We start from the raw sequence: 13,628 nt of genomic DNA on the forward strand, positions 1-13,628 counted from the left end.
GCAGCTTTTCTGACTTTTTTTTCCTTCTTTCATCGATATTCTTTGCGCAGCTGCATAAAATTACCTCATAAATGAAATGTCTTGTAAACGCTGTAATTATCGTGAAAGTCCGATTGAATAAGAGTAAGATAACCTCGGACCACGACCGGTCGTGCTTCTGACAAGTGCCGGCAAAACTTTATTCGCGAGCGTTTTGTTTCTTTCTGTCGCCCTGTACGTCGACTTTCATTAGCCATTCACGCGCTGTTTTGGGCCCGACGCAGCACCTGCAGTTACCTCTGTATGGTGCAGTAATTTCGTACTAGGACGACAGGACGACAGTACCAAACAAAACTGCGCAGCTGCTACTTTTTTTTTTATCCTTTTATTTTTGTTTTGCACGCAGTTTTACAGCTGGTGAAACGATATGTACCTTTCTTACTTTTATTTTCCCATTCACTTCATGGTACAAGTACCGTGGACTGAATACTGATTTGCAAGCTTCCAGTATTTACTTTGTACGAACAAACTTTACCTTCCAGATAACCAATGATGTGGCAAGGGTGCTTTAGCCTTTTAATTCGGTTCACACTTGCTTTTTTCTTTTTTCTGGCAGTCGCAGCACTGTAGTTTGTTGCAGGCTTACAACAGCAGGACAAGCCCTTCCCGCAAAGCTGTCTGCTTGCTAAAATTTATAATTTTCTGCTCTCCATAGTTCACTCCGCTAAAGTGGAAAGGGGAGGAGCTCGTCTTACTGTTGACCCTTTTCACGTGCCCATTATTGGAACCACTGCACTATGGCAGAACCACTGCATTGTGCAAGTCATTCGATAAGATCGTAGGGGGGGCCAACACTACCAGCCAGCAACGAGCCATCAAGCAGCCTCAAAAGTGCATTGTCATTGAGCTCATCACCTTTTTTATGTGGGTGTGTTTTTTTCCCAGTGTGCCCGTGAGGTTGAGTTTTTAGTCTGCCATTGGTGCACGGATTGCACAGCTGCCAACAGAGGGCAGCATTTCGAAAGGGGTCTATTCTTAAAGGCGGGGGCTCAAAATTTTCTTCAGCGTGGCAGAAGATTCCCCCTCTTTTCTTTTTTTCCTCCTCCCCTTTCCTCCTCCATTTTCCTCCTCGCTTTTTACGGCCTTCTCGCACGAGTGCTAATGGGCTTACCGGCCCCCCGACAAAATCTCTGTAACCCTTCAAGGTTCTCTGCTTCAATCCCAAAAACCAGGGATTAGTTAGGCAGGCTGGATATGAGCTCGGAAGGGTTCGGGCTGGTTCGCTTTTCTTCTTCTTTTCTTTTTTGCTCTTTTTCTGCAGTTCTAAAACACACTCAGATAGTCAACACCAACTAGCCCAACAACAGGTTATTTTACATCCAGATACTTTCGCATGCGGCCACACACGCTACACCACCGCATATTTATCTCGAGTGAACGGAACTTGAACATCACAGCAGAAGGAAAAAAGATGGGTATTTTTATCCGAACTTTGAGCTCTACCCAGAGAGTTGAAAATTTGTCGTTCTAAAAACGGCACACTGAAGAGTGATTATATCACTATTGCGTTTTTTTTTTTTTTTTTTTTTTTTTGTTGTTTTTTTTTGTTTTTTGTACAAAGTAATATTTATGAGTAATTACAAGTCAAAGATATTGCAGTCAGAGGGACCCAGTCTGACCATTTCTGGGGCATAATATATAGGTTCGTACTACAGGTGTTTTCTAGAGTGACAGCCGCCTCGTTGAAGCTACTAAGAAGAGTAAAAACAAACTTCCATAAAAACTTAAACGGTTTATGGTATATTTCATCTATCTTCAGCCTTTGAAAAAAATTTCTTCGTGGCCAAACGTGCATTTAGTTTCTGTCGACAAATGTAACTGAAAACTTGACACCCGACAAATATCTTGCGTATCAGCAAAGAGAACGGGAAACACGGAGATAGAACCGCAAAATCACAATTTGCTTCGCGTAAAATAGTGCAACTAGCAATATTATGCCACTAGCAATATTATGCCATTTATTAAAAGACACCAGGTATTACGAAGTTTTCATTCTCTTCTGTTCGCATTTGTTCGCTGATGAAGAAACGGGATGCCCAGATATCCTCTGCAGCCCTTACATAATTGTTTGGGGCTTTGTCAGGGTGGGCGAAGGCCATCTCCAAAAAAAACCAGGAGTTCGGAAGGTGTACTACCGCAAGTTTTGGGGCTGCTTGGATAATTTAGGCGTCTGGCGTTCCCCGCCTACTTAGAAAAGGAGTGGAACAGCGGTCAGCTCAACGTCGTCACCAAGCGGGAAATCATGCCGAAATGTGTCCTTGAACACGTGCGACATCTTTACCCGAACCCAGCCAAGATTCGCCACAATTAATCTACGAAAAAAATTATAAAAAGTGGTAGGCTTAAACAATTTGGCAGTTTTTGAATATAGTCATGCGGACTAACTGTCCACAAGTACGGAAAGAAATGCAGTAGAGATGCAGAGCTCTATTGTGTTCTTTATGTCCATACTTGTCTTTCGCGCTGTACGCCAATTAAAATGAATTCTGCAATATCTGTAGATTATGCCTGGTTATGTTGTCTTTAAAAGAAAAGTAATCAAGCAAGTTCGGTATCGTGCCACAATTTGTGCATATACAATTTTATGTGGAATCCAAATTCAAAACAGTACTTCCGCGGGAAATAATGCATCCGTCGTTCTTCGTCTTCCTGAAGCTATGAACTACCGGCCCCGGCTGCAGGACTTTTGGGTCCACAAAATATCACGCTCAGTAGAAAATTCGCCTTTTCTACCAAAAGTACTGAAAATTATTTATTTTTCAAACAGGTCGGGTGGTGATGCGTGTTTGAGTGTAGAGCCGTTGACTGGGCACTGGTTTGCGCCAAGAGTGCAGTGCTTCCTTTCATGCTTCCCGCGACGAGTGTTGAAATTTGAATATAGTAGAAATAAAATCAACTGACACCCTTAGAATTATTTTAAACTTGCGCTTTTTTCAGGCATTAAGATTTTTATCGCACCTTTTATTCATTGTCGTCTTCGATGAGGGAACAACTTGCCGAGGAGGCTGCGCTGTCCGCGTACGCGCCTTGCCAGATAAGGTCGCGAATGCTTTTCACGAATCTTTAAAGACCAAGCATAAAAATGAAAGACGCAGCCACTTTACGCCAATGAATTAAGCCAACTTTATCTTTTGGGTAGACGTCTTGCGAGAGTTGCAGTATTTTTAATTATGCCTAATAAATTAAATGTTTAGGACTAAGTACCAAACTTTTTTAGATGTATTAAGAACCAAAATGTCAATTGGAAAGTTCTAGAGCTGCTTGAGAAACACCCGAATTAGCTGTTTGCAACGTGATGCGGCTCGCGTGGCTTCCCTCTGACTAGTAATAAAGCTTATGAAACATGACAAAATACCCCGTGATAAAGCGCCCGCCCCATCATAAACTCAATTTCGAATGTCCCGGGATTTGTTTTCATAGGCCGGAAAAAAAAAAAAAAAAAAGATGCATGCAAGACGCGTGCCCCACGGTTTATTTATATCAGAAAATAACTGCCCTTTATTTTACATACAACGTTTATTTTATTTTTTTTTTTCACCTACTAGATATTAGAAAAAAACGTGGAAATTAACATTTTGTGGATGTGAGCTAAACGGCCAGGCGAAGATTGGGTTCAAGAAAGAACGCAACAAAAACCGACTGATTACCTAACATTTGTTAATAAACTTTTTGATTATAAAAGAAAACGGGATAGTTGATTTATAAAGTTGTTGGGCGTAATCGAAAGCCACCAAATTGTCCAGTGAAAATTAGCGCCATTGCGGTTTGTGTAGGTGAGCTGTACGGCCAGGCGAGGATTAGGTTCAATAACGAACGCAACTAAAACCGACCGATTGCCTAAAATTCGCTACTTAACCTTTTAATTAGAAAAGAAAACGGCATCTTGTATTTAGAAAGTTGTTGGCCATAATCGCAAGCCACCAAACCGTCCATTCTTAAAAAGATGTAGCGCGCGTACACTATTATACGGCGTCCTCCTAATTTGGGCGCGAAAATATAGTTCTGATTTTATGTGGGCTCCATCTCCGCGTAGCACAGCCTAAAGCCATGAAGCTAAAGCGACAAATCATGCGCATCGCTGTTACAACGCCACTGTAGAAGGGGCGAGGAGTGCGGTGGCCGAAAAGATTGCGGTAACACGATTCGCGTCCGAATTAGGCTTTTTAGGACGCCGTGAGCCACTTCACGTCCACTACATCTCTTTAAAAATGAATGATTTGGTGTTTGGTGACTATAGATGAGGCACAAACCGCAATTGCGTAACTCTGACGTCTTTTTTAGAAAAATGTCCAGTCGTTAAAAAAAATCGCCCTGTATAAGCACGATTGTAAGGCAGTTCTTTACGTCCGGCGACATCATTACGGCATGGAAGGAGACGTTGACCACAGATCATACTCTGTGTATGATCTGTGGTCACTGTTTTGTTTTGTTTTCGTACGAGAATGAGCAAACATTTGATACCAAATAATATAGATTTAGCATTCACCAAATTCGGCTTGTTTACTTGATTCAAATCGATATTTGATTTGATTACACTTATTTTGTACCCGCACACGCCTACTTTATTCCCTAATGAGTTACAAGTAATAATTACATTGTTTTTTGTATTTTTTTTTGTCGTGCGAGGTCATCACAATTTATTATTAAGAATCGGAGCTATACGATTACGCGGAGGAGGCGCATTTGAAGGTATTCAAAATTGTTCTGAATACACAAACAACTTCAAACGTCTTGCTGTTTGGGTCGTTTCCTACACGCAGGACCAATAATAAAGTCAGCACCTTATAGAGGAGACTATTTCTATCAACTCAACGCGCAAACACGATGTGAAGCGTGTCTGCGTACGTTGGAAAAGAGATACTGGCGAGCAAACCATAGCGTCGAATGTCCATGCATCAAAATGTCCGTGCACCGAAATATCCGCTCACCAAAAAGTCCCACACCGAAAAGTCTTTGCAGCAAAAAGTCCGTACACTGAAATGTCTGTGCACCAAAAAGTCCGCACCGAAATGCCCTACAGCAAAACGCTCTACACCGAAAAGTGCTAGACCCACTGCGGATGGGATCCTCTGTCACCTCTGCCGGTTTACGAACCATGACGATTCAGAACCACTGGTCTATGGAGCGCCATCCCTGATATACAGAAAACGCCGCTCGTACTTCCCGTTGTCGCCATGAATACGCGTAAACAACAAAAGATGCCAAATCAGATATTTATATTAAAATTGATGCTTCAATGACTACTTCTTTGAGCAGAACAAGGCATTTGTGCTCTCACAACAGCAAAGAGTCGTCTTCCAAACCAATGCTAAAAAAGAGCCAATGCAACTCGTTGGGAAGAGCAAGTGCCAAGCTCGCTCAAAACAGCTACTCGGTTGGTTCAGGTCCTTGTCGCAGGTGTGCCGGCTGGCTTCTGGATAATCTTTTCAAATCCTTGAAGCTTTCATTTCCTCCACCCCAAACTTGTAAAAAAAAACAAAAAAAAAAAAAACAGGCAGCTGGCAAAAAAAAATACAAAAAAAATCGGAAAACGGCGAGGAGGAAACGAGAGGCGATTTCCTCCTTTCACAGTGGCGAGAAGGAAAGTGAGGGTCGGGTTTCTTCTCTCTGCTTGCGGGCCGGCCTTTAACCTCGCACAGACTATAGTTGACCATCAAAATGTTCAGTATTTATAGTTTATGACTTTCATCCAGTCATGGGCACATTACTGCTAAAACGTAACTGTTACAGGTTCAGTTACTAAGGAAGAAAAGTATCTGGGCTACAGGTACAGTTACAAAATTGAATGGGTAACTTGTTACAATTACAGACGGTTTTCACAAAAAAGTAATGCCGCCACTATTTTCGTTAGTTTACAAAAATGACTAAGAATTTCCAAACGGTACCTCTGTTAATGTGCCTTTGTGTAGGTTCTTGATGAAACATTATGTTCTTTGCAATAATGAATCTTGCTTTTTGAGAAACCTGGGTTTTTCCAATAGTGAGTATTTGCATGGTTGGTTCTTTCTAGTTTCATTTTTACCATAATAGAACCCTGAATGGGATAATATTTGAGCAGTATTTGGGTAAATACTGCATGACTAGACGTCGATAGAGCATTTCTAGTTAGTTCCTTGGCAAAATTATGAGCAACTTTAATTCTTCACAATGGTAAACCAGCCGACGCCAGTTGATCCAGAATCCATGAAAAACGGGAAAATAAGCTTGTCCATCTTAAGGTTACACCTGTGACAATGTACTATATCCAAATGTAATGCGAGTTTACAATCAGTTAATCATAATTTCGGATTTCTCTGGTGAGGAGAAATAGAACGGAAGTAATAAAAATCTTGCATATTTGCACACAAAAGGCAGAATGGCACAGAAGATGTTTCAAGCAAATGCTCTTTCTCAAGTGACGAAACTCGGAAAGTAAAGAAATGAGTAACAACAACTGCGTGACATACAGAAGAAGAGGTTAGGCCGGTAATTGGTTTCTAAAAAAAGGGAAAGCATCTGGGGTGGGGGAATAGGGCTGGAAGTCGAAGCTTGCAAAAGCGCCTCTGGGAGTTGGATGATTAAAATTAAAGAGCAATGTGTGCTTAGTGGCAAAAAGACAAGGTTTGGCAAATCATTTCTGCCCTAAGCAATGAGTGTCTTGGTGACAATTACAAAAAAACTCCTTCACGAAAAGCATCTGCTACCTCAGTCGGATGAAGAAAAGAGAAACGCTTTAAGGATGCTGTGCTTTGTTCCATATTCGTGCGCTGTGGGCGATATACCTTACACGTGTAGGGACATGATCGTCCCCATTCCCCCGGTTAGCGTGACCAGCTTGGCCAAGCAATATCACTCAAAATTTTTTTTTTTTACACTCTCGCTTCAGTGTTTAGATTACTTTGAGTGCCATGCCATCTCTCACGAGTTGTGAGACGATTTGGTGGTCGTGCTTGGAACAATTTCAAGCCGAAATCTGAAAAGTAACTTTAACAACTTTACTCTTTACAGTTACTTCCAGGAAATAGTAGCCCGGTCATAGTTACAGGTTATTTCTACCAAACAGTAATGTATTACAGTTACAAGTTGCCAAATAAAGTAACTAGTTACCGGTAGCATGTTACTAGTAACTGCTAGTTACTGCCCAAGACTGCTCATTATATGACACAAAACTAGGTATCATATATGTAATACTTGATGGGTTCCAAATCCAGTTTGCAGACTACGTCTAATGCGACAGAAGGAACCAGCAACGGAACCACAGATGTCGGTTCATCATCGACCACATCGGCGGCGCCGCCGCCTCCTGCCGATCCAGTTCTTCCACAGAAGGATTCTGCGGAGGAAGAGCACCACTCTAGCATGACCATCTTCTTTGCGCTCAGCGTTATAGGTTTGTGTGCCGTGCCCTCCTAACTTTGGATCAGCACAGGCTCTACACCAGTAGGCTGGATTGTCAAATTACAGGGTACGGTCAAAAGCAGGCGATTTCTCAGTTTGTTAGAAGAAAGTTTGCTTGAAACATTTTGAATTTTATGTGGGATGCTACCTTCTTGGTGCTCCCTCACTGTATTAGCTTTAGATAATGTATTGCTTCTTCAGTGATTGTACTGATGAGATGTGCTTTACAGGTTAAAAGGCAACCCTGCTCTTATCACCTTTTTAGGCTAGGTGGCGCAAGCTACCGCCCGTTACAAAGGGAATAGCCATTAACATCCATCCATCCATCCATTATTTCCTTTCTCTATATACAAACCAAACAATGTAATGTAATCCGCTGCAAAAAAAAAAAGTTAATGGGTTGTTTTTTAGACTAATCCAAGACATTTGGCTTCAGTGGCAATGTTTTGCGAACAAACCCAGTGGCTGTTTAACTAAAAAGCTCCTGTACATTTCAGCTGTCTGCATTCTGATGATTCACTTCCTAATTCAAGCCAACTTTGAGTTCCTGCCTGAAAGTGTGGTGGTGGTACTCATTGGTGAGTTTAACTTAAATCATTTCAGATGGAATGTTTGGCATGATATGACATTTACTCTACTATATGTCTTTTTCAGGTGCCTTAATAGGTCTTGTATTGAAATTGATCTCGAGCCAGCATCTTGGAAACTGGCAGGTAACACGGATAATCTGCCCTGACCTTTCATTTATCCGTATTTATCCAAATTACTTGTGCTCAAAATTGTATATTTCATATTGATCAAAAGCTTCTGTAATATATTTAGTAAAAAATGTTTGGGGCACTTTTTCTTTTGTCCATTGCTCATTGTTATCAGTATGATTGAAAATCTTTCAAGGATCGTTTTCACCTTCAAATGTAGAATTACTTTAAAAAAGCAGTTCGTTTTCATCCTTTCTTTTTTTTTTTTTTCTGAAGGGAAGGTTTTTGAGTGTGAGCAGTAGTAACTTTTAAAACCCTCTTGTATTGTTCTAGAAAGAAGAAGCATTTAGTCCAACCATGTTCTTTCTTGTTCTGCTGCCACCCATTATTTATGAGTCTGGCTACAACTTGCATAAGGTAAGTACTGTAGTAATACCAACTTATGCCATTTAGCCTTCTATGAAAATGAGAACTGAAACAGTTGTTCCATTTCTTTTACCTGTTCTGAAAACCAGAATCAAAACAAAGGTTGTTGTAAGTAATGGAAAATAATTCCTCTTTAATTGGAAACAAACAAAGTTGCCTTTGTCTAATGAAGTAATAGCAGAGCTTGACTTCAGGACCCCTGTTATGGCCTCACTTGTTGGTTTGTTTTTGCTCATGGAGATTTTAACTGACTCGTGTAAACTTACCTGGCTCGTGAGTTTGAGGCCACAGTTCAAAATAATTTGCAGCTTCTGAGCTTGGTTTAGAAGCCCGTTGAGCTTTTAGAAGGCTCATCTTTCTGCCACCAAGGTGCTAAACATGAGTGTCCTCAAGGAATCATTGTTCATGTCAATATATGGGTGTTCAATTCTGGAAACGAGGATTTTATGACATTTTTGTTCGAGCTCTAATGGTTTGTAGTGTGAATTGTAAGCCACAGAAGCAGCAACAAATTGATTCTTGAAATAGAAGCAAAAGCACACTTTATAGACCTTTTCACCCTCCGTCGCGTGGGCGCTGTCATCTAGGGATCATGTGATGCGGCTGCGGCGCCATAAGGTGGCTTCAACTCGTCGCTCCTCTCCGCACCTTGGCGAAGGCGTTGTATTCATGTTTTTCAACGCGTTTTACTGCAGTTTTTCGCCTTGCTTTGTGAAGTGTCGTCTTATGCTCATTTTTACTTCCTAACTGCATGTCATCATTATGTGCACAACTTGTACACTTGATTTTATAACACGTTTTGACTATTTCACCATCGGCGTACCGGATACATGTGAGGAAAGGAATTAGCATTAGCTTTGGCGCACATTGAGTCACACGAGGGTTGAGAGGCCAGTTATTTAAGACAGCGCAAACTTGCTCAAGTGGTAGTGATGCAATGAGAAGCAGCGCAAGGTGCACACATTTATGATTTTAAAGAAGGCAAATACATATAGTTAAAGCAAGGAGTCACTGTGTGTTTCTTGAAAGCATAGTGCTCTACCTTCATAGCAAATCCAGAACAGTTGCTTTTGTTTCTGTGGGGAATCAGTTTTGCGACATAAACATTCGCTTGGTCTGTTTATTTATGAATTTAAAGAAACTATACATAGCGCTGCCCGGTCTCATGTCTGTAGTCATTCAATTTTCTTAAGATAGTATCCAATTCAAATAATTTATTTGGACACAAAGAGTTGGGCTCCCCGGCTGAAAAATGTGTCACAGCTTGTGAGTGCCTGACAAAAGCACCTGAGGCACGCAGTATGTGACGTTGAAAAGAAGCCATCTGCATGGCAATCACTCGAGTGCAGTGTTATCGGTGCCGAATTTACTCTCGATGCCGCTGAAAGTAAAAAGCGTATCTGTTCAAACAAATACATATATGTCTACTCAAATTCATGAAGTGGCACCTGGGATTTGACTTGAGCCAAGCTTGCTGGAGGTCAATTTTCTTGCGCCATTTAATTCTATTTAGCAAAATGATGGGTTTGACCCTTATCCCATATTCTCAATATGTTGTAAGGAAATGTCCGTATAACAAATAGTTTCCTAAGTTCAACATTGTAAAATGCTGCTAATGAATACTTTCGCAGGGTCGATAGTTAAAATAATTTCTTACTTGGCCTAGGATGGACCATTGAAACATCTCTCGTGTGCTTAATTTCTTTAAGAAACCAATGGAGACTATGTCGCTTTCTTTTTCATTCTATGCGTCATTACGGGGGCTTTCCCAGTCGGCAATTTTCATAAAACGTTGGTGTCCTCGAAAACTGAACAGAGAGCACTAAGCTTGCAAGTATATCTGTTCTCTGCAATTCAGCACGTTGTTAGTCAGGTCATCGACCTGTTTTTTCACTGTGCCTCCATGCATTAGTCTCTTCATTAGTTTATTTTTATGGAAACTAGTATCAGCGAGTATGTCCAGTACTGCCGTAGACATCCGTAATCCTCCCCCGGCATCATTTCAAATGTTTTGCTGCCGAACGAAGAACATGATCAGACGAAGGTGTTCGTAAAATTGTCCACTATTCAGTCTCGTAAGTATGTCGTAGTTCTCAAGGTGGCCCATTACCACTCTATTAGTGGTTATGTACCACAAGGGATGCATATGAGTGATTTCATCTTAAATTATGCAAGAAGAAATGATTAGTCCTCAAAAACTTCTGAAAAAGATATATGTTGGTGGGAAATGTGTGTCTAGAACGAAACTGCAAATTAAAACTACGGAACATTTTTTGTTCTTGAGTTTTGGGCTTCGAAAGGGCAGAGGAACGTCTTGCCATTTTGCAGTTTTCATGAGTGAAACCATTTGAAGTCTCGAAACTTTTAGATTCTTTTTTCCACAAACACTTTTTTAATTTTTTTACTGTTTTAAGACTTTGTATAGAAGCGTTAAAATTCTCTAGCAGCCTTTTTTTTTTTTTTTTAATATAAATTTTGAATCTTGCATCTTTGACAGTAATAGGCCAAGTTTGAATCAAGCTAGCTTTCGATGTACAATTATATAGGGCACAAGAAACATGTCAAATGAAAGCTTGTTTTTAAACAAATCTAAAAATTATAATGTTAATTTAGGTGTAGTTTATAAGGAAGCAACAACAATGTAAACTTGAGAAGAAATGCTAGAAATACAAAATTTAACGTCATTTCGGAAAAATGTGTTCTTATTTTTTTCCAATTCTTTAAATGAAAAGCTTTTTATGTGTTCTTTTATATGCAATAAAATATAATTAACATATATGGTTTTGTCGTATTAAGCAGTGCATTTGAAAAGACATGTTTTTACCTCCAGAGATAAAAAGATATGAAAGTCTCCCCTGCTCCTAGACGAAGTCTTGCAGGTTGCTCTTGAACTGTGCAAAGCAGTTCTTGCAAATGCTGTCGTCTCTGTTGATAGATGCTGCTTGTTTTGTTGGAAGTAGCTGCTCAGCAATTCGAAGTCCAGATCGGACACTTTGCAGAAATTGCGCTGGTATTCTATTTTACTTTTGTGTCTTCTGGCATAATCAGGGCAAAACAGTCTACATTTTTTGAAGGTGCCTGCCATCGTTCCTTCTTCGGTGCCAAAAATGACCAGCTCAGCTGACGCGTGACTGAGCTTTGAGAAAAGGAAAAAGGCGGTATGTTTCTGGCTTTGAGTTGGCAGAAGGCCACTGCCAGCATGACCAACTCAACACGTGGAGAGATATAATGCTTTGAGGAGAGAGAAAACCGCGTAATGTTATTCCATCCAGAATGGCCACAAGGTCATTGCCAATTGGGAGATAAGGAGGGGGAGAAAAGGGATAGGGAGGTAAAATGGAAAGTCGCCACAACACCAACGGGTAGGCCCGCCATTAGAGGATTATAAAGGTTGTAACTTCACCGGCTCGACGGACCAGCCAACTCTTATTTGGTAGATCTACAACACCGCTTCTATCCCTCTCTGTGTGTTTGCTTTAGCTGTCAGCCACCTCTCAGTGACTCGTAGCTGTTGCGACATGAGAAAGGAACTTTGTTTGGGCAGTATCCATTGGGGGCTGTCGGTGGCCCAGGCATCGGCCAGCAAATGACCTCGGCAAAGGGACAGCGGGATAATACTGTGATGCAAAACAAAATGAATGTAAAGGCCTACCCACATGCATCGTATTCTAAGCAACTGTCAAGGTGTAGCAGGCGCTCTCCTCGGGGAGATTGAGAGGGGAAGGTCACCAAGGTGCGCTCAAAGGCGTCGACCTCGAAGCGTCGCCAGAGTGAGGTGTTGTGAATCCCGCTATACGCTACAAATACGTCGGTTAGACGCGCACAAATCCGTTGAGAATAGGGTGCAGGGGGGTAGACTCTAAGCCGTTTCTCTTCCTGATAATGCAGCCTCTTTTAGCGTCATGTAACCGAAAGCATAATCATTTTTTGAATTCTTATAATCAACATGAAACCTCACTACTTAAAACAATCCAATTAGATTACTACTAAAATAGTAATGCTTATAACGAGGTAAAATATGAAGATGGTATGAGGATTTTTTTTTGTGTGTAGATATGTGGAGATGTGTAGAGTAAGGTTGCCAAAACACGCAGGACGTGTATGTTGTGTTTGCTTATACCAAGTTATGTTCTGCATGAAACTCATAGAAACAACACATTGGTGACGTGTCAGTTCTGCTACAAACACATAAATACAATAGGTCAGATGCATACCGATATATAGCCGTGCAAAACAATCACGAACGATCCAGATTGTCGTGCTTAGCAGAGTGGAAAATGTCATGTTTTTAAACGCATGGCGTTACATCAAAAACAAAATATGCACTCTAATTTTTATCAACATTTAAAGATTATGTTAAAAAGTTTCCATACAAAAACAAATTAAAAGAATATTAAAAATGGGATTTTAGAAAATTTACTTTGAATATCATTCTTTGAGCGATTCCTCTTTTCTTCAGAGGTTTGTTTCACTGCATTACACCTAATTGACAATACCCATTATATTTTTCAGAAATAGATCATGTTTTAAGCTTTTGTTTGATGTGCTGTTGATGCCAAAACGTTGAACGAAACGAAAGTTTCGTTCAACGTTTTGGCAAGTTCGTCAAATATTTGTCAAAGGGACTAGGTTTGACAATTTAATTTTATGAAATATGGAGAAAAAAATTTTAGTTGTTATTAAGAACTTGTACCTAAAGTGTAAAACATGTAAAAAAAGTTTGATTGCTGTGAAGCCAATACATGAGCTTAGCAAGATTCTCAAATGTGCGACCTCTGATAATCGCCAAAAACTCAGCATCTGCCTTCGGTCAATTAAAAATTAATAACTTGAGAATAAATTTTTTTTTTATTCAAAAACATTTTCGATTTTGTTCTAATGAAGAGTTGCCCATAACATATTTTTTCAAGAATTTTTTGAAGACCCAATGTTTTTTCTTGTGTGATTTGAGATGAAACCACCCAGAAAGAAAAAATTCATGCACGCTTATTGTCGTGCTTGGTGGGCCGTCGCTTTGAAATGTTTTTTCTCACAAGTGGTCTATTAACTCACAAAAAACTTTTAAAATGTCCTATATATGTTTGTTAA

General features: G+C 40.3%; 1 protein-coding gene across 1 annotated transcript in view; it reads left to right on the top strand.

Moving 5' to 3' along the window:
* Nucleotides 1-13,628, top strand: part of LOC8029339 (sodium/hydrogen exchanger 8) — a 29,616-nt gene that overhangs the window by 471 nt on the left and 15,517 nt on the right. The window contains exons 2-5 of the mRNA XM_029978527.4: nt 7,230-7,408; nt 7,914-7,994; nt 8,071-8,129; nt 8,448-8,531. Of these exons, the coding sequence (XP_029834387.1) occupies nt 7,230-7,408; nt 7,914-7,994; nt 8,071-8,129; nt 8,448-8,531 (403 nt within the window). The remainder of the gene's footprint in view (nt 1-7,229; nt 7,409-7,913; nt 7,995-8,070; nt 8,130-8,447; nt 8,532-13,628) is intronic.

The sequence above is a fragment of the Ixodes scapularis genome, unplaced genomic scaffold, assembly GCF_016920785.2.
Source record: "Ixodes scapularis isolate PalLabHiFi unplaced genomic scaffold, ASM1692078v2 PGA_scaffold9__187_contigs__length_104089568, whole genome shotgun sequence".
Taxonomy (NCBI): domain Eukaryota; kingdom Metazoa; phylum Arthropoda; class Arachnida; order Ixodida; family Ixodidae; genus Ixodes; species Ixodes scapularis.